This window comes from Carcharhinus amblyrhynchos, chromosome 1 (assembly GCF_965287045.1).
Source record: "Carcharhinus amblyrhynchos chromosome 1, sCarAmb.v2.hapA, whole genome shotgun sequence".
NCBI lineage: Eukaryota > Metazoa > Chordata > Chondrichthyes > Carcharhiniformes > Carcharhinidae > Carcharhinus > Carcharhinus amblyrhynchos.
Genome location: NC_137324.1, coordinates 64,813,024 through 64,835,295, shown reverse-complemented (window position 1 = coordinate 64,835,295; position 22,272 = coordinate 64,813,024). Strand labels below are relative to the sequence as shown.

The following is a 22,272-nucleotide window of genomic DNA, read 5'->3' as shown; positions in this document are numbered from 1 at the left end:
TTCATAGAAAAGGAAACAAGAGTGAGTGCAGAATGCAGTGTTACAATCATAGCTAGGGTGTAGAGAAAGATCAGCTTAAAGGAAGGTAAGTCCATTCAAACGTCTGACAACAGCAGGGAAGAAGCTGTTCTTGAATCGGTTGGTACGTGACCTCAGACTTTTGTGTCTTTTTGCCGACGGAAGGAGGTGGAAGAGAGAATGTTTGGGGTGTGTGTGGTTCTTAGTTATGCCAGCTGCTTTACTGAGGCAGTGGGAAGTGTAAACAGGGTCAATGGATGGGAGGCTGGTTTGTGTGATGGATTGGGCTACATTCATGACCTTTTGTAGTTCCTTGCAGTCTTGTGCAGAGCAGGAGCCATACCAAGCTGTGATGTGTGCAGTTTTGGGCGCCGCACCTGCGCAAGGATATTTTAGCCCTGGAGGGAGTACAGAGGAGGTTTACTAGGCTGATACCAGAGTTGAGGGGGTTGAGCTATGAGGAGAGGCTGAATAAACTAGGCTTGTACTCGTTAGAGTTTAGAAGAATGAGGGGAGATCTCATTGAGACGTATAAGATGATGAATGGGATGGATAGGATAGAGGTGGAGAGACTCTTCCCGCTCAAAAAAGACAGTAGGACTAGGGGGCACAGCCTCAAGATAAAGGGGGGCATTTTAGAACGGAGTTGAGGAGGAACTTCTTCACTCAAAGGGTGGTGAATCTCTGGAATTCTCTGCCCGTTGAAGTGGTGGAGGCCACCTCGCTAAATATTTTTAAGAAGCGGGTTGATGGGTTCTTGATAAGAGAGGGGATTAAGGGTTATGGGGAGAGGGCGGGAAAGTGGAACTGAGCCACGTCAGATCAGCCATGATCTTATTGAATGGCGGGGCAGGCTCGAAGGGCTAGATGGCCTACTCCTGCTCCTATTTCTTATGTTCTTATGTTCTTATGTATACAACCAAAAATAATGCTTTCTATGGTGCATCTCTAAAAGTTGGTGAGAATTGTAGCTCACATATCAAATTTCCTTAGTCTTCTGAGAAACTAGAGGCATTGGTGGGCTTTCTTAACTATAGTGTCAGCATGGAGGGACCAGTACAGGCTGTTGGTGATCTGGACACCTAAAAACTTGAAGCTCTCGACACTTTCCACTTCATCCCTGATAATGTGGACAGGGGCATGTTCTCCTTTATGCTTCCTGAAGTCGATGACAATCTCCTTTGTTTTGTTGACATTGAGGGAGAAATTATTGTTGCCACACCAGTTCCCCAGATTTTTTTAACTCATTCCTATACTCTGTCTCATCATTGTTTGAGATCTGGCCCCCTACAGTGGTGTCATCAACAAACTTGAAAATCGAATTGGAGGGAATTTGGCCGCAGTCATAGCTGTATAAGGAGAATAGTAGGGGGCTGAGAACACAGCCTTGTGGGGCACCAGTATTGAGGATGATCATGGAGGAGGTGTTGCCTATCTTTACTGATTGTGGTCTGTGACGTAGGAAGTTCAGGATCCAGTCGTGGAGGGAGGTGCCGAGGCCCAGGCCACAGAGTTTGGAGATGAGTTTCATGGGAATAATGGTGTTGAAGGCTGAGCAGTAGTCAATAAATAGGAGTCTGACGTAGGTGTCCTCGTTACCTAGGTGATAGGGTGGTCATTAATGTGTATGAAATTTCACACTGCAAACTCATAGAAACCTCTAAAAACCTGAAGCTTCTAGGATAACATTTCCAAGGGGTTTTCTCAATCTTCTGCCATTTTACAAGGTCAGTGTTGAAAGATCCTTGTGGAAATTCCAAATGACCATGTTAATTTGGTAAATTGGATTCTCTGCTTGAAATATTAACATCTCTGTGTAACGTTGATCTGACAGGACCGGTCCCATTTGCTTGGACATGACAAAGCAAGCTAAATGAAAATAACAAAATAAACTACAATGACATGGACTATGGATATCAGTGAGGGTTCTCCACTGTTCCACCCATACATCCCAACAGAAGGTCAGCAGAAACCCCAGAAGTGTGACTGAGAGCTCAGCAAAACCTCACAAAACTTCCAGATGAGCAAATATTAATCTTTTAACTTTTGTGCAGAATTTGTGGATTTCTTTGATTATTTGTATAAGAACATAAGAAATAGGAGCAGGAGTAGGCCATCTAGCCCTTCGAGCCTGCCCCGCCATTCAATAAGATCATGGCTGATCTGAAGTGGCTCAGTTCCACTTTCCCGCTTTCTCCCCATAACCCTTAATTCCCTTGCCTACCAAAAACTTATCCACCCGTGTCTTAAATATATTTAGCGAGGTAGCCTCCACGACTTCAACGGGCAGAGAATTCCAGAGATTCGCCACCCTTTGAGTGAAGAAGTTCCTCCTCAACTCTGTTCTAAACTGCCCCCCCCCCTTATCTTGAGGCTGTGCCCTCTAGTCCTGCTGTCCTTTCTGAGCGGGAAGAACCTCTCCACCTCTACCCTATCCATCCCTTTCATCATCTTATACGTCTCAATAAGATCCCCCCTCATCCTTCTAAACTCCAACGAGTACAAGCCCAGTCTATTCAGCCTCTCTTCATAGCTCAACCCCCTCAACTCCAGTATCAGCCTAGTGAACCTCCTCTGCACTCCCTCCAAGGCCAAAATATCCTTGCACAAGTGCGGCGACCAAAACTGCACACAGTACTCCAGCTGCGGTCTCACCAGTGCCCTGTACAGTTGCAGCAAGACCTCCCTGCTTTTATATTCTATCCCCCTCGCTATAAAGGCCAGCATCCCATTTGCCTTCTTGATCACCTGCCGCACCTTGCAAAGGACATTAAGGTCAAGCTTTTTGGAGAAGATTTCTACACATTATTTATTTGTAAGCTACCTTTCATTTGAGTAAAAAAGGATGCTTTCACACTACACATTCCCCCACCATTCTCCACCCTCCGGGAAAAGAAGCTCTAGGATATATAGGGGCAGCATGAAGGCACAGTGGTTAACACTGCTGCCTCACAGCACCAGGGTCCCAGGTTCAATTCCAGCCTCAGGTCACTGTCTGTGTGAAGTTTGCACATCCTCCGTGTCTGCATGGGTTTCCTCCGGGTGCTCTGGTTTCCTACTCCGCTCCAAAGATGTGCAGGTTAGGTTGATTGGCCATGCTAAATTGACCCAAGTGTCAGTGGATTAGCAGATAGTGGGGTTGTGAGGGTAGGGTCTGGTTGGAATTGTGGTCAGTACAGATTCAATGGGCTGAATGGCCTCCTCCTGTACTGTAGGGATTCTATGATAAGTTGAAAGCAATTTTGATGCTGAAAACCTCAGTACACAAAACTTTAATGCTGCATCAATACATTTTTTGGGTAGGTGTGGCTGTCACGTGAAACTTTCCTATGAGCTCTATTTATACATAATACAATGAACAATCACACAGTGATTAGAATATTTTTAACATGACTGAGGTACCATATTACACTAAACTATGCCTTAGCACTATGTTTAAGAAATACAGTTGCTGCAAACTGTTATTGAAGCGTGAAAGTCACTATAGTCCCAGATGACCAAAGGCTACTCTCCCCTTTGAGGGGAGTTAGTGATGGTGATTTAACCTGAGAATCAGCACAGCTCAGACAAGGGGCAAGGTTCATAAATAACCTCAGCCCAATACAGGAATTGAACCCATGCTGTTGGCATCACTCTGCATTAAATGCCGTCCAGTCAACTGAGCTAACTGGTCCCCAATTATGTAAAACCAACAGCAAAACCTGAATTTCCAGGAAGAAGGAAAGTCACAACATCGCTTGTTGGCATTGTGCCAGAATTCTGGTGGCACAGCAGTTAGCACTACTGCCTCACAGCGCCAGGGACCCGGCTTCGACTCCCAGCTTGAGTCACTGTCTGTGCGGCATCTGCACATTCTCCCCATATCTGCGTGGGTTTCCTCCAGGTGCTCCAGTTTCCTCCCACAGTCCAAAACACATGTTGGTTAGGTACATTGGCCTTGCTAAATTCTCCCTCAGTGAACCCAAACAGATATGGATATGTGGCAACTAGGGGATTTTCACAACTGCATTGCAGTGTTAATGTAAGCCTACTTGTGACGCTAATAAATAAATGTTAAATGTTAAAAAATGTTAATGTTAGAATTCCTCTGGTTGTCATGTCCTTCCAAATCTGAATTACTGACAGCATGAAGTGATGACCCCTCTTATTATAAATGAAAAGTTAACAGAAGCTCCTGAGGTGAGGTACAAATGCCACACTAAATGAGGAGATTCAAGATGGCGCCAGAGCGAGGTGACTTCTTACAAGCTGTGCCCAGCATATTCTCTAATTCTATCCTTTGCTCTTCGTTTGTGCCTCTAAAACTCTATTCTAACTCTTTTAAACTCTCTAACAATGCACTATTACACCCTAGCTATGACTGTAACACCACATTCTGCACCCTCCCTTTTCCTTCTCTATGAATGTCTGTATAGCGCGCACTAGAAACAATACTCTTCACTGTATACTAATACGTGACAATAATAAATAAAATCAAAATCAAGTCAAAACCTGAAACTACAGACTCACGCGCAGCCAGAAAATGAATCTTATGATGCCTTTGTTCCCCGTCCCACTGTCACTGATGTAATGAGATTCCTGCATTTGAGCTCATTATGATCCAACTAGCGGCAGTCCCGCTGTAACTTCCCCCTTCATTACAATGTCCGACCATCACACCAGCAGCATTCACACCAGGTTTTGAAAAGTGGAAACCTTGCAACCTCATCTCATGCAGAAGTGAGCAGCAGGTTGCCACTACCCACCAGGAAGTCCACTGGGGGAAAAGACACCTGAGAGCCATGGGGACAAACTAGTTAAAGGGGTTGCTCTGCCTAGGGAGGGGGACTGCAGGTTTGAGGGTGTCACAGGATCAGCGAGATGCTGCGGGATCTGAGAGATGGAAGCAGCAAGTTGTGGGAAAGAGGCAGTGGTTGTTTGGGTGGGGAAACAAGGCCAGCCCCTTGACCGGGCTGTGAGTGTTCGTGGTGGGGTAAAGTGAGGCCAACCCTCAGCAGAACTATGAGTAGTCCCAAGGGGTGCAAGAGGCCAGCCCCTCCACAGGGCTACAGGTGTTCATGGGATGGGGGAAGAGCAATCTTAACAGGCGGGGGTGCTGGTGGAGGGCAATTGCATGGGATCTGCCACTGGCCTGACTCTGAGAGGTAGGCATTGATGGTTTAGCCCCTTCGTGGGGTTGTGGAGGGGGGCGGGGACTCAGCGATGAGAGAGCGTTAAAGCCACCCTGAGGCTGCAATCCACAAGTTAAGGGCCTCTGCCTTCTGCAAGGTGTTTGGTACTAGGCCGGTAAGCCTAGGCAGCTGGATTGCACGGGTGTCCAGAATGCAAAGCCTGGAGAAGCCACAATGTTGGGGGCTGAGGAGCTACCAGTGATGTTGATGGGGGGGCGGGGGGGGAATGGGGGGAATTATAGACTTCTTAGTATGAAGCCTTTTGTTTTAGTTTTACTATAATAAGTAGACAAGGTTAAGGTCATTATAAAGTGCCTTATATATAGTGAGAACTCACAATCTGCCTGGAACAAAATACGCAAAGGTATTGTAACCTGTATAACCACAAATTACCCAAGTATTATAAGCTTAAACTGTATTTTCAACATATATCTATCGTGTGCCTTAGCCAGCTTCGTTCTGAATGCAGCATGATGGGAAACACAGTGGTAGACAGACCGAATTCTTTTAATACCATGGAGCACAGAAAGGCAACTTCCGTTATCTGTTTTTAATACACAAAATCAAATTTAATAAGCCTGGTATTTAAAGGAATACATTCGTTCATGGGTAGCGAGGCTGGAGGAGTCTCTCAAGCTGATGAGGGAGACCCCAGTTCCAGCGAGAGAGTAACTCCTTTTGCCAATTAAAAATCACAGATGTTAGATATGGCTTTGGCCATTGGTAATGACATGAGTTAGGTTTCCTTGGTAACAGGGGAAGAACCTACCTGGGCAATGAGCTAATAACCACCTATTCTCTGGAATTGTCTGCCCATTGAAGTGGTGGAGGCTACCTCGCTAAATATATTTAAGTCACGGGTAGATAGGTTTTTGACAGACAAGGGAATTAAGGGTTATGGGGAGAGGGCGGGAAAGTGGAACTGATCCACTTCAGATCAGCCATGATCTTATTGAATGGCAGGGCAGGCTCGAAGGGCTAGATGGCCTACTCCTGCTCCTATTTCTTATGTTCTTATGTATTCCTGTTGACAGGTGGAACATTATTGGCTAAGGTAATAATATCTAATATTGTGATTGGACACTCTAGCCTGACTGATGAGACTGGGTGGGATATTGAAATGTTTAGAATATAATAATTTTACCTTGCAATATTAGCTCAAAGAGGACAGTCAACCTTCATTGACTGTCTCCCTCCTGACGCATGCATTAACAAATAAATTCCTTTTTATTCTTTAACCATATACTGTCTTTTGCAGTCTATGTATTGGTCGAGTGAGATCAAGAAATACAGGGCATCCCAGGGCACACCTCAGAAATTCCTCTGACAGATGTAATGACTGATCATACAAGCTTTTATATGGAATCATGACAGTAACAAGGTTACATTTGGCTGCCACATCAAAGGTACCTACAGAGATGAATGTTGAGACACACAGTTGGTAGGATTTGAACCTGCATTGGGGAATCCCAATGGATATCAAATTCACACCTTCGGCACTCAGTCATGACTACAGCCAGTAAAAGGTTTTGATATAGTGTTTCTGACTGGTTTCAGACCAAGCAACCTTTTTGCATATAAATCAAACATTAAAACACTGCAGAAACAGTCCTACCAGGTCAGAAATCCACTAGTCACGTAACACTGCTTAGTTTTTAAGGGTGGCACAGTGGTTAGCACTGCTGCCTCATGGCACCAGGGACCCAGGTTTGATTCCCGGTTTGGGTCACTGTCTGTGTGGAGTTTGTACGTTCTTCCCTTATTTGTGTGAGTTTCCTCTGGGTGCTCCAGTTTCCTCCCACAGTCTGAATGATGTGCTGGTTAGGTGCATTGGCCATGCTGAATTCTCCCTCAATATATCATAATGGCGGGGCAGGCTCGAAGGGCTTGATGGCTTACTCCTGCTCCTATTTCTTATGTTCTTATTATGTTCTTACAAACAGGCGCCAGAGTGTGGCGAGTAGGGGATTTTCACAGTAACTTCATTGCAGTGTTCATGTAAGCCTACTTGTGACATTAATAAATAAACTTCTTAAAACTTTAAAAGACAAGTCAATGATGCCCACTAATTTAGTTCTGATGTACACTAGCGCCACTGATTGCCACTCACTCGTTAACCCTTTTCACAACCAGCTCCCCATTCAGTTACTTCCAAGATAAAAGCAAAATACTGTAGATGCTGGAAACTGAAACAAGAATAGAAAATGCTGGAAAATCTCAGCAGGTCTGACAGCCTCTGTGGAGAGAAAACAGAGCGCCCCAGGTCAACAGACCTTTCCATGGTCCACCCTTCACCCACTCCGATTCTCATGGCAGGTGGAACGGTAAAATTGCCCATGACTATCCCGCCACACAGTTGTTCACCTTTGCCCGGTTCTTCATGAGTTGGTGCCACATGGGCTTGGTGGCCACCCACTGCCTGTCATCCTGAAGGTCATTGCCATCCTATATTTCTAGCCCAGTGGTTTATTTCAGGGTTCCACTGGTGGCCTTTGTGGCATATCCTAGGCTTCTGCAGGCAAGTGCATTAGGGAGGTCACAGGTTATGAAAGAGAATTCTGTGAGGGGATGCAGTTATAACAGAAATTTCTACAAGAAGAAGTTATAATAGAGAAAATTCTGCAAGGGGGTTATAATATCAGAAAGATCTCTGATGCAAGGTAAATCAGATTAGAGAGTTAAATGTGTGATTCAAAGATTGGTGTATGTGAAATAGATTTTGATTCATGAGGAACTGGCACCAGTACTGCGGGAAGTGGGAGCTGTACCTTTGGGACAGCCTTCACTTGAACCATGCTGGGATCAGTATTCTGGTGAGTTATAACTACAGCAATAGACTGGGCTTTAAACTAAATGGTGGCAGTGAGGGATCAGGCAAGGGAAGATTTGGTAAATTACAGGAAAAGGATAAGGCAAGGCAGCAAGGTAACAATAAGAGTAATGACAATCAGAACATGGGACAGGGTACAAACCCTCAAATATGACAACAGCTAAAGCTAGAGGTCACAGAAATAATTAAAAAAGACAGAACTAAAGGCCTTCTAACTGAACATCCATAGAAGTCTTAGAAAAACAGATGAATTCTCAAGTTAAATAGAAATAAACATGTATGATCTGATCGCCATATAAGCAAGTGACTGCAAGGTGACCAAGGCTCTGACCTGAATATTCAAGGGTACTTGACGTTTTCTACAAACTTAAAAAATTAGGAGCAGAAGTAAGCCATTTGGACCCCCGAGCTTGTTTCACCATTCATTAAGATCATGATTGATTCAATTGCAGCCTTCATTCCATATTCTGCCCAACCACTCCCCCACCCCCCATAACCTTCAACTCTTTTGTTAGTCAGGAATCTACCTGCCTCCTCTACCTTATAATTATTCAATGAACCTCACCAGGGAGCACTTTAAAATTGTGGCTCCAAGACCTAGTTTTTCCGACAAGGAGAAACACCCTCTCAGCATCCACCCTATCAAGTACCCTCTGGATCTCATAAGTTTCAATTAGACACCTCCCAATCTTCTAAACACCAATGAACACAAACCCAACCCAGTCAATCTTTCCTCATGTTTTCGGAAGATTAGGAAGCTAGGAAAGGGCTGTGGATTTGTTAATTAAGGATGATATTGTACAATAGTGAGAAATTGCCTTAGTTCTAAAGATCAAGTTGTCAAATCAGTTTGGGTAGAGATAAGAAATAACAAAGTGAAGAAGCTAATTGCATGAATAGTTTATAGCCTCCTAACATAGCAACATAAGGTATACAGAAAGAAATAATGGGTGTTGCTGAGAAAGGCACTGCAATTATCATGGGTGATTCTAATCTACATATAGGTATGATTCATTCAGATCAGCAAAGTAGCCTGGAAGATGAGTACATAATCTGTTTTTGGAACAGATTTTTTAAGGCAGTTCATTCTAAGCCAAACAGAGAGCAGGCTATTCTTGACCAGTAATGTGCAATAAAGCTAAATTAATTAATGATCTCACAGTAAAGGAGCCTCCAGGTAGTAGTGATCATAACATGATTGAATTTTGCATTCAGTTTGAGGAAGAGAAGAGTGGGTTTAAGGCTAGTGTTTTAAACTTAAATAAAGGCCATTATAAGGGTATGGAGATGGATCTGGCCAAGGTGAACTGGAAAAGTAGTTAGGAGGTAGGTCAGTAGAAAAACAGTGGCAGACATTTAAGGAGATGTATCATAACATTCAAGGATACATTCCAGTGAAAGAAAGACTCTAGGATGCACCATCTGTAGCTAACTAAGGAAATTAAAGCTAGCATAGAAAAGTTTAATTTTGATAACTATTTACAATTAGTTTGTAGTTCAGTTGTGGGCATTCATCAAATGATCAAAGAATGTCAACCCAATATGGTTTCTGGGGCAGCAGTGTCACATGATTTGGTCTTGGCATGATACTCACACTTGATAAGGGAGAAAAAACATATTGCTCTTTTGCCAGTGATGCAAGACATCAAGATTGAACAACTACTGATGTGGAACCATCCAACTCCATAGCAATTAAAATTATCAGCTCCTTTCTCTGAATTCAAAGACCTACTGCATTAAATTAAATGCAGTTTAACTTGCAATATTTAAAAGAAGTCACTTTCTTTCTCATCATGTAACCATCTTTGAATTTATAAGTTTAGAATTAAGTTCTATAATTAGCTTTTGCAACTCTACAGTTCTTTTAAATGTTAAAATCTGTTAGCTGAATGTGTTGAGCTAAAATTAGTATGCCAATCACATTCAAGCACTGATTTCTGTGTATTTTGTATAGAATTTGTGTAATTCCTGTAACTTTGTAAATTTTATAAAGCTATTCTGTATTTTAATTAACCTGTACCAAGCACTGACAAATACAAAAACACAGTATGGCAAACAGTTCTCTCAACAAAAATACATTAAGTGCTTATTTTAATAAAGTTTCACGAGACATACTGATACCTCCAGATCAATTAGATATCTGGACCAATTAATCCATGTTCCCAGACACCACATGCTGTCCTTTCTCAAATAGTAAGAAATCTCACAACACCAGATTAAAGTCCAACAGGTTTATTTGGTAGTAAACGCCACTAGCTTTTGGAGCACTGTTCCCTTGTCAGGTGAGTGGGGACATCACACTCGCTTGATGAAGGAGCAGTGCTCCAAAAGCTGGTGTTGTTTATTACCAAATAAACCTGTTGGACTTTAACCTGGCATTGTGAGTGTGTTTACCCCAGTCCAACACTGGCATCTCAACATAATGACTTTCTCAAATACAGCAGACGTCAAAACCATTCTCACTTATATTCCATACATAGCCTATGTAACTTCTAAGTACTACCCACTTTATAATCTCCTTTACTAGTTTTAAGGCTATAAGCAACTTCGCCACTCTGTCCTTTGTTTTAAAAGGAAAGTATCTCATTCTAAGTAACCATAGAGATAAATAACATCACCCAGTAAATGGCCAGTACAAAACAAAGAGTCAATGATAAAGGTCTGATTTAATACCAATGAAACTAAGATTGATACAATGAGCTCAAAGTATCATTAATGGAGACATGACAGCATATTTCCCCTATTCTGAACAAATAGGCAAAAGATATATGATAGAATGTTACTTTATCTGAGCAAGAAGTTACAGAAACAAACTTTAATGAGAGGAATGGTCCCACAACTAATTGACACCATAGAAGGCCAGTCAGGAGACAATGGAAAATTAAACCAACAGATGACCATCACCCTTTAAGTCAATTAAGAATAATTTCACCTCATTTAGGCCAATCAGAATGCAATAACATCATTGATCACACTGTAGGTTGTGGCTTGAAAAGAGTTAATAAGCAGCATATTTCATAGACCAAGTCACACAGCAAGCTTGAAACTGATGTTTGTAGAGCATGCTATTCATAGGGAAGCAGAAGCTACATAGAACAGAAACCGAGGGTTAATCTCCCAAAACTACACAGAGTTTGGATCAGGCGACAGTACAGTGTGAAACTTGTTAGCTTTACAGCCACCTTTTCTCACCTGACTAAACATCAATTTTAAGAGACTTTTGGATGAGTACATGGTACTTAGTAAGATAAAAGGTTATAGGTAAGCCTAGTAGGTAGAGATATGTTTGGCACAAGTTGTGGGGTGAAGGGCCTGTTTGTGCTGTAGTTTTTCTCTGCTCTATGTTCTATCACGCTGTACAATTTCAGAGAGTTGACGAGGATCACACAGCCATCTGGAAGGGCAGGGCCTAAAAACACCAGGAATCTGAGATCTGGGCATCTCTTTTAAAGGGCGCCCTGAAATCAGTTAAATTTGTTAAATTCCTCCATGGTCATTGGGCCTCCCCCGATGGACATTCTCCCCCCCACCCCCCCCTCCCCCCAACTGCCTCCCTTATGGATATCAGGATCCTCCCGGTGGGTAAGGAAACATGCCCCTCCCACACAAAGAAGGGGAACCCTCCCCCCAGTGGAGGAATTAACCCTCCAGCCTGTGACCCCGGCAATGCTCATTCATTTCCCTCGATTCCTGGGGCTACAGACACCTCCACTGAAAATAGCAAATGTAACTCCTCTATTCAAGAGAGGAAGGCACAGAACTACAGGCCAGTTAGCCTAACATCTAAGTAGTGCTAGAATTTATTATCATGGAGGTTATAGCAAGGCACTTAGTAAATGCAATGAGACACAGTCAACATGGTTTTGTGAAAGGGAAATCATATTTGACCAATCTGTTTGATACCTTTGAGGAAGTGACAAGTAATATGGATAAATGAGAATCTGTAGATGTGGTGTACTTGGATTTCCAAAGGGTATTTGATATGATGCCACATCAAAGTTAACTATGCAAAATAAGAGTCATGGCATGGGGATAACATATTATGGATAGATGAATGGTTGGCCAGCAGGAAACAGAGAACAGGAATAAATGGATCATATTTAGGTTGGCAGTATGTAACCAGTGAGTGTCGCAACAGTCAGTATGAAGGCCTCAACTATTTACAATCTTATAAATGACTTGGATGAAATGATTGAGTGTATGGTTGCTAAATTTGCACATAATACAAAGATTGATAGAAAAGTAAGTTGTGAGGAAGAAATAAAGAGCATATAAAGGGATTTAGATAGGATAAATGGCAGATAGAGAATAATGGGTAAATGTGAACTCATCCACTTTGGCAGGAAGAATAATAAAGGAGTGTATTATTTAAATGGTGCAAAATCACAAATTCAGCAGTACAGAGGGAGTTGGGTATTCTGGTACATGAATCACAAAAAGTACACAGGTACAATACATGATTAAGGTGGCAAATGGAATGTTTATTACAGGTGGAATACAATAGAAAAGTAGGAAGGTTGTGCTACAATTACAGGGTATTGGTGAGACTATATCTGGAGTATTGTGTACAGGTTTAGTCATCTCACTTGAGAAGGATATAATAGCACGAGAAGCAGAAGAGAGAAGGTTCAGTTGATTGATTTCTGGAATGAGGGAACTATCTTACAAGGAAAGGTTGAAGCTGTCTATATTGGAGTTTGGAAAAATGAGAGGTGATCTAATTCAAACATACAAGATCATGAAGGAATTGATGGGATGGATGCTAAGAGGATGTTTTCCTTTGTGAGAGAGGCTAGGACAACGGGAGACAGTTTAAAAATTAGAGTTTCCATTTAAGATGGAGATGAACAGAATTTTTGTTATTTTCAGAGGGTTGTTGGTATGTGGAATTCTCTTCCACAGAAAACATTGGAGGCAGGGTTATTGAATCTTTTAAGGCTGTGTTAGATAAATTTTTAACTGACAAGGGAGTCAAAAAAGCTAATGGGAGTAGGCAGGAAAGTAGAATTTCGATCACAGTCAGATCAAGACATAGACCTTGGTGGACAGGGCACAATTTCAAAGCTTGTAGATGATAGAAAAATTGGAAGCATTGTGAATTGTGAACAGGATAGTGAGGAACTTCAAGAAATCATAGACATGTTGGTATAATGGGTGAACAGGTGGAAAATGAAGTTCAACGCAGAGAGATGTGAAGTGATTTATTATGGTAAAAAGAACATGGACAATATAAAATAGGGGTACAACTCTAAAGGGGTGCAGGACCAAAGGTACTCCTTGATGTATTCATGCATAAGCCATTGAAGGTGGCAGAACAGGTTATGGGAGTGGTTAATAAAGCATACAGTACCCTGGGCTTTATTAATTGGAACATAAAGTACAACAACAAAGAGGTTATGTTGAACTTGTATCAGTAATAGTTCAGCCTCAGCTGCAGTGTTGTGTCCAGTTCTGCGCGTCACACTATTGGAAGGACGTGAAGGCATTGGAGAGAGTATAGAAAAAATTCACAAGAATGGGTTCCTTTGATGAGGAACTGAGGAAGATAGATCGGAAAAATTACTCCTGTTTTCCTTGGACAAAAGAAGGCTAAGAGGAGATTTGAGAGAGATGTTCAAAATCATTAAAGTCTGGACAGAGCAGATAGGGAGAAACTATTCCCACTCATGAAAGGTTCGACAACAAGAGGACACAGATTAGTAAAAGAAACAATAGTGATCTGAGGAAAACATTTTCACCCAGCGAGTGGTTAATGCCTGGAAATCTCAGCCGAAGAGTGTGGGGCAATCAGTTCAATTGAAGAATCCTGAAAAGAAAGAATGCGTGGGAGAATGGATCTGGAATTGCAGAGCTGGTGCAGATACGATGGGCCAAATGGCCTCCTTATGTATCATAACAATTCTGTGATTTGTCAGTCATGATTTAATTGAAGGGCAGAGCAGGCTTGAGAGGCCAAGTAGGCTTGCTCCCATTGCCAAGTTGGCTTGCTCCCATTGCCAAGTTGTATGTTCACACATCCAATCAAAACCATGATGTTGATGCAATCATCCACCATAGGAGTTTTCTTCACAAGTACAGAGAGGAAGGGAAGGAGATGAAGAGTGGAGTGGTGATAGACAGCCAAGGGTAAAGCTAAAACAAAAACCAAAAATGCTGGAAAATCTCAGTAGGCATGATAGCATCTGCAGAGAGAGCATAGAGCCAAGGTTTCGAGTCTGGATGACTGTTTGTCAGAGCAGGGTTAAAGCTAGCTACAGCCACAACATAAACAAAGGATGATAGCAGTAAATGCGGGAGGCTAATCAGTTGGCTTGATCAGAGGCCCTTCCACAAATTTAAACATGCATTCCCTCCACTACTGGCACACAGTGGCTGCAATTGGTAATATCTCCAGGATGCACAACAACTCACCAAGGCTCCTTCAACAGCACCTGGAAACCCCCTGATCTCAACAACTAGAAGGACAAGAGTGTGGGAACTCCATTACCACTAAGATCAACCCCAAGTCACACACATCCTGGCTTCAAAATTTGTTGCCATTCCTTCATCATAGCTGGATCAAAATCCTGAAACTCCCCACTGAGCTATCTTGAGAATATATTTCCACCACAGGGACTAGGGCAGGTCAAGAACATAAGAAATAGGAGCAGGAGTAGGCCATCTGGCCCTTCGAGCCTGCCCCGCCATTCAATAAGATCATGGCTGATCTGTCGTGGCTCAGTTCCACATTCCCGCCTTCTCCCCATAACCCTTAATCCCCTCTCTTATCAAAAACCCATCAACCCGCGTCTAAAAAATATTTAGCGAGGCAGCCTCCACCACTTCAACAGGCAGAGAATTCCAGAGATTCACCACCCTTTGAGTGAAGAAGTTCCTCCTCAACTCCGTTCTAAACCGCCCCCTCTTTATCTTGAGGCTGTGCCCCCTAGTCCTACTGTCCTTTCTGAGCGGGAAGAGTCTCTCCACCTCTATCCTATCCATCCCACTCATCATCTTATATGTCTCAATGAGATCTCCCCTCATTCTTCTAAACTCTAACGAGTACAAGCCTAATCTATTCAGCCTCTCCTCATAGCTCAACCCCCTCAACTCCGGTATCAGCCTAGTAAACCTCCTCTGCACTCCCTCCAAGGCCAAAATATCCTTGCGTAAGTGCGGTGCCCAAAACTGCACACAGTACTCCAGCTGCGGCCTCACCAATGCCCTATACAGCCGCAGCAAGACCTCCCTACTTTTATATTCAATCCCCCTCGCTATGAAGGCCAGCATCCCATTCGCCTTCCTGACCACCTGCAGGCTGGGTTTTTGCGAAGAAGGCAGCTCACCACTACCTTTCTCAAGGGCAACCAGGAATGGGCAATTAATGCTGGCCTCGCCAGTGACGTCCACATCCAAAGAATGAAAACAAAGCATCAGGAGCCACTTCACAGGATGTAATATAACAAAATAATTAAGATTGTCCCAAAGTAGTATTAGGACATATATGACCAAAAGCCTTGTCGGGGTAGGGTTTAAGGAGTTGGGTGGTGGAAAAGCAGCAAGGTTTATTGGGTGAGACGTGAGAAACTAGAGCTTGGGGGTTAAAGAAACATAGGAGGCCAGAATTGAAGGACCTTCAGAGCGTTGCAGGTCTAGAGATTACAGATTAAATTGAGGTTTTGTTTCTAAATATTAATCCTTAAAGAGCCTCCAACATGTGTTCCATGTGGAATTATTGTCTACAGTTACTCAAACAGGACACACCAAACAGGTTGATGTAAATTATATACAATCACTGCTCTGCCAATGCAAGGATTCTAACATCTACCGCGTTCTGAGTGGAGGTTGTATCTCCCCCTCCAGTTTCTACATGCAACTTAATTGGAAGGAAGGAATTATAATATTCTGCCTATCGTATAAGTAAGTGACAGCACGCGAAATTCACTTCTAAAATAACTCGGTGAAAATTGCTGGGATAGATTTTTTTAGACAGTTGTTTAGCGATGTAACAAATTTACAGGAAGACCCGCCTATTCGCCCCTCATTCGTCCAGTGTCAGGCGTTGTATTGTAGTCAGTTATTTAATTAGATACTGAGCGCATCAATCATTCCCCACTGGATGGAAACTTCGCCTTTGTGCTGAGCGGAGAGAGTGAGCTGGGTGGTAGTGTTGCTACAAAGAGACAGATTGCTTGCTCAGCCCTTACCTTCACTGCATACGATGGGTGCTAAGGACAGCAGGAGCAAGCAGCGCAGGCTCATGTTGTGTGGGACGCGGTGGAGAGTATTCTTGCTGCCGAGAGCTTGCCTTCCATTCCGGGCAGTTGCTGTTGGCCGTCCCCCGGGCAGGCTGCCAGCTACGTGCGCCACTGGCCCTCTCATCCCCTCCTGTCATCACGCGAGGCGGAGCTGGAACTGCCACTGCATCCCCTTAGCATTGAGTGAGCAGGGCGGGGAGAACCTTCCTGAACCGTTTCTATATCACGGAGCAAGATTAGAAAAAAAATGTTTTTTTTTCAGTCGTAACAATCTGTTAGTTCCTACAAATTCCACATGATCCATAAACTAAAACCATTCCAGGAAACTTGTTATCCCACAATCTGGCCAACGGGACATACTTGCCTTTTGTACTCAAATTGCTTTCTGCTTTTTAGTGACTGAAATTTTTAATAAAGTAAATCTTCCACCAACATAATTAAACTTGTTCTCTGCATTATCTTTCGGTCTCATAGTTGACCTCAAGATGAGCTTCTGACCACTCTGCTTCTTCACCCAGACTGCTATACCACACTGACACAGAGCAACTTGCTGCTGCTTCTCATCTGGTGAAAAGCTTCAGCTATATCCTTGTACCTCCAGATGAAGTCACCTCACAACAGATTACAATCCAACAGGTTTAATTGAAATTCCAAGCTTTCAGAGCGCTGTTCCTTGGTCAGGTGAAGTAATTCCTCTAGATACCTCAATGCACTCATAGCTAGCCTCCCCTTTTACTCCGGTAAATTCTACCATCCAAAAATCTGCCGCCCATGTGTTTATTTATTAGTATCACAAGAAGGCTTACATTAAAACTGCAGTGAAGTTACTGTGCAAATCCCTTAATCGCCACACTCAGGTGCCTGCTTGGATACACTAAGGGAGAATTCAGACGGCCAATGCACCTAACCAGCACGTCTTTCAGAGGAAACCAGAGCACCCAGAGGAAACCCATACAGACATGGGGAGAATGTGCAAACTCCACACAGACAGTGACCCAAGTGCCTGCAGTTCTCTTCCCTGTTATTAATTCTAAAACCTTACCCATCCCTGATGTTAAACTGACCAGCATATTTAGAAGACCTTCTTGAATAGGTGTGTTACGTTTCTCACTCTCCAATCCCCTGGCTTCTCCCCCATATCCAGGATAGATTGAATGATTATGGCAAGACCTTCTACTATCTCCACTGCCACTTTCTTTAGCAACCTAGATGCAAATCTTCAGGACCAGGTGCCTTATTAACTTTAAATATAACCAACATTCCACTACACCCTTCCTAACAATTTTCACTCCATCCATTACCTATACCATCTCTGATTCTGCCAATATTTTATTAGATTATTCTTCCTTAGTAAACATCAATACAAAGTACTTGAGTATTCTAGCCTTACCCTTGCCTAGAAGCATATATTATCCTTACGTACCCATCACTTATTGTTTACATGCTGACCAAAGATGCTTGGGTTCCCTAACTGCATTCTATTTTCCTTCCCTTTCTTTGCTAGTCTTATTTTCCTCATTGCTTCTCCTTGGAGTTATTTTGTTTAACCTGATCCTGGTTCTCACTTGGAAATTTACTTGACATGTATCATACACCTTCATTTTTTCATCTCATTATATTCTCCATCTCCCTTGTCATCCAATGAGCCATGGCTTTGTTTCCCCTTCCTTTAGCCATTGTTGGAATGTACCTAACCTGTACCTCAAAAATGTCCTTAAAATGCTCTATTACAGCTTTTCCTATTAAATTTCATCATAGAATCCCTACAGTGCAGAAGGAGGCCATTCAGTCCATCAGGTCTGTACTGCCCACAATCCCATCCAGGCCCTATTCCTGTAACACCACATATTTACCCTACTAATCCCCCTGACAGTAAGGTCAATTTAGCATGACCAATCAATCTAACTCACACAATTTTGGAGTGCAGGAGGAAACCGGAGTGCCCAGAGGAAACTCACATAGACATGGAGAGAATGTGCAAACTCCACACAGATAGTGACCAAGGCCAGAATTGAACCTGGGTCCCTGGCACTGAGACAGCAGTGCTAACTACTGTGCTGCCCTGGCTGCATACTTGTTGCATTTTACCCTGATTAAATCCTGTCTCATCATGCTGAAGTTAGCCCTCTTTCAATTTAGAAGTTTTACTTTAGATTGTTCCATGCCCTTCTCTATTATTCATCTAAACCTTACAATATTATGATGGCTGTTACTCAAGCACTCCCCCACAGATTCTTGGTGTACCTGATTCTCCAGCACCATATCCAGCTTTCACTCTGATGGCAAGTGCATCGAACCCATTCATTCTGAGTTGCACAAAGGACATATTTGAAAGGTTTAATAATCACACAAATTTAAAAATCACACAGGCTGAACAACAAAGGTCTTCTTATAAGAGCCTTCACCAACAGACACCAAGGCCATTAGTCTGGCAATGCACATAAATCAGTCACCTGTAACTGGAAAATGGGAATGATCCACAGATGCAGAAATGAACTGTACTGTGAATTTTTCATACTGATTAGATATTATAATGAAGCATAAAGCAATTGGTTTATGCAATTAATTGTAATCGATTTTGAAAACTTTAGTTGCCTTTGTATCTTGGAATATGCCACTCTGGCTAGCTGGAAACTGTAGCTTCCAGCATCCTTGCCATAGCTTGTATTAAACCATCTGCTTAAGAGAACTCTGTTACTTGTCTGGTTACTTGAAAAGTAAAGTTGATATCAATTAAAAGACTGACATCAAAGCCTGCAACAATTTTAATCAAGGAAGTTCTCATGGGCACATTTCAGAAATTCCTACCCTTCCTTTCCCTTTACTCTGACATTATCCCAAAAGATATTTGGGTCATTAAAGTTGCCTTAGTTCTTTCACCTCCATGATTTCCCTACCAATGTGTTTCTCTACCTATCTTACTATTTGGAGGCCTTTGGAATACCGAAAATAGTTATGCCCTTTTTGCCTCTCCACTTTAACTGCTCCCTCAAGGATGTCCATTCTTTCTAGTATTGCAATGTCTTCAACAATCAATTCTACTGCACTATCTCCTTTCCTTCTTTCCCTATCTTTTCAAAATGCTTTTTATTCTTAAGTATTAATTGCTCAGTCCTCACCATTTTTAAGCTGTGCTTCCATTATTGCTGCTACATCACATTCCGACATGGCTATTTGTGCTTGTCCATTTACGTACATGCATTCTAAATCTGTCTTCGTATTCCTGAGTATAGTCTTGCTCAGTCTGATCTGATCTAACATGGTTCTGAATGCATGGTTGAGGGATTGGTGTAGGGTAGAGGGCTTTACTTTTGTAGACCATTGGGAGGTATTTATGAGAGAATGGCAACTGTATAGGAGGGGTGGGGAGAATTTGAATGGGAGGGGAACTAGTGTCTTAGCAGGGAGGTTAGCTGGTGTGTTTAGGAATGGTTTAAAATAATAAGGAGGAGGGGTGGGGATGTGGCTGATAGCTCATTAGACACTGGGGCCGGGAGAGAGTTGGGTGAAAGGAAAATTATCAGGGAGAAGGAGGTTTCGAGGGACGCTGGTGGGTTGAACTGTGTCTGTTTCAATGCAAGGAGTGTGACAGGAAAAATGGATGAGCTTAGGGCCTTGATGTTTATGAGGAAGTTAGATGTGGTGGCAGTAACGGAGACGTGGTTACATGAAGGGCAGGACTGGCAGCTGAATGTTCCTGGGTATAAGTGTTTTAGGTGTGACAGAGGAGGGTTAAAGAGAGGTGGAGGGGTGGCACTGTTAGTAAAGGAAAACATCACAGTAGTGCAGAGGGAGGACAATATGGAGGAGTTAGGGATTGAGTCGCTGTGGGTGGAGTTGAGGAATAAGAAGGGAGAGATTACGTTGCTAGGGGTGTACTATAGGCCACCCAACAGCCCGAGGTCAGTGGAGGAAGGCATTTACAGGGGCATTTTGGATAGGTGCAGGAAGAATAGGATGGTTGTAGTGGGTGACTTTAATCTTCCTGGAGTGGATTGGAGGGGGCCTAGAGCTGGGGGTACGGAGGGAGAGGAGTTTGTGAAATGTGTTTTGGAAGGGTCTCTAGAGCAGTATGTAACTAGCCCGACTAGGGAAGGGGCTATACTGGATTTAGTGTTGGGTAATGAGCCGGGGCAGGTGGGTGAGGTAGAGGTAGGCGAACATGTGGCTAACAGTGACCACAAATCCGTCTACTTTAGGATAAAAATGGAAAGGGACGAGTGCCGTCCGAATGGGAGGGTGCTGAACTGGGGGAAGGCGCGCTATAGCCGGATTAGGAGGGAGCTGAAGGACACTGATTGGGAGGGACTGTTAGCTGGCAAGTCCACGGTTGGCAAGTGGGAGGCTTTTAAGGGCAAACTGAAAATGTTGCAGGAAAGGCATGTTCCGGTTAAGCGGAAGGATGGGAAAGGTAGGATTAGAGAGCCGTAGATTACAGAGGGTATCGAAGACTTGGTTAGGAAGAAGAGGGAGGTGTATGTTAGGTCGAAACAACTGGGTACGGAGAGTGCGCTGGAGGAATATAGAGAGAGTAGGAGGGAGCTAAAAAGGGGAATTAGAAGGGCGAAGAGAGGGCATGAAATGGCTTTGGCTGGTAGGATTAAGGAAAATCCAAAGGCATTTTATTCCTATATTAGGAGCAAGAGAGTAGTTAGAGGGAAAATTGGTCCTCTTAGGGACAAAGGAGGGGAGTTATGTATCGAGTCTGAGGGAATGGGGGAGATCCTGAATGAATACTTTGCGTCGGTATTCACGAAGGAGAGGGGTTCGGTGTCGTGCAGTGTCTTGGAGGGAGCTGTAGATCAGTGGCAGGAAATATCTATTACGAGGGAGGAAGTGCTAGGGCTTTTAGGTAGCGTAAGGACGGATAAAGCTCCGGGGCCTGATGGTATTTATCCCAGGCTGCTTAGGGAGGTGAAAGATGGAATTGCTGGGCCTCTGGCACAAATCTTTGTCTCTTCTTTGGACACAGGTGAGGTCCCAGAAGACTGGAGGGTGGCTAATGTTGTACCGCTGTTTAAAAAAAGGTAGTAGGGATAACCCTGGAAATTATAGACCGGTGAGTTTGACATCGGTGGTAGGGAAATTAATGGAAAAAGTACTTAGGGGTAGGATGTATGAGCATTTGGAGCGTTGCGATCTGATTAGGGATACGCAACATGGCTTTGTTAGAGGGAGGTCTTGCCTTACGAATCTGGTGGAATTCTTTGAGGAGGTGACAGAAACGGTTGACGATGGGAGAGCCGTTGATGTCATCTATATGGATTTCAGTAAGGCGTTTGACAAAGTCCCTCATGGTAGGCTGGTAGAAAAGGTTAAGGCGCATGGGATACGAGGCCAGGTAGCTAGGTGGATTGAGAACTGGCTGGGCAATAGGAGACAGAGGGTAATTGTTGAGGGGACCTTTTCAGACTGGAGGCCAGTCACCAGTGGTGTGCCGCAGGGCTCAGTACTGGGACCTCTCCTCTTTGTAGTATACATAAATGACTTGGAAGAGAGCGTACGTGGTGTGATCAGCAAGTTTGCGGATGACACCAAGATGGCAGGATTGGCAGATACTGAGGTGGAATGTCAGGTGGTACAGCAGGATACAGATAGGTTGGTGCAGTGGGCAGATAGGTGGCAGATGGAATTTAATCCTGAAAAATCCGAGGTGATGCATTTTGGAAGGAATAATGCAGAGAGGAGCTACGTGATAAAAGGTAGACTCATTAGGAGTATAGACATACAGAGGGACCTGGGAGTGCAGGTTCACAAGTCTATGAAGGTAGCGACACAAGTAGAGAAGGTTGTGAGGACAGCTTATGGAATGTTAGCCTTTATAGGAAGGGGTATAGAGTATAGGAGCTGCCGTCTAATGCTTCAGTTATACAGAACGTTGGTTAGACCACATTTGGAGTACTGCGTCCAGTTCTGGTCACCTTACTACCGGAAGGATGTGGAGACTCTGGAGAGGGTGCAGAGGAGGTTTACCAGGATGTTGCCTGGCATGGAGGGGCTGAGTTATGAGGAAAGG

The 22,272-nt window shown here is 43.4% G+C and overlaps 1 protein-coding gene across 1 annotated transcript in view; it reads right to left on the bottom strand.

Moving 5' to 3' along the window:
• Positions 1-16,333, bottom strand: part of LOC145349500 (uncharacterized) — a 94,085-nt gene extending 77,752 nt beyond the window's left edge. The window contains exon 1 of the mRNA XM_080198044.1: positions 16,206-16,333. Within this exon, the coding sequence (XP_080054170.1) occupies positions 16,206-16,260 (55 nt within the window). The 5' untranslated portion in view covers positions 16,261-16,333. The remainder of the gene's footprint in view (positions 1-16,205) is intronic.
• Positions 16,334-22,272: the final 5,939 nt, after the last annotated feature.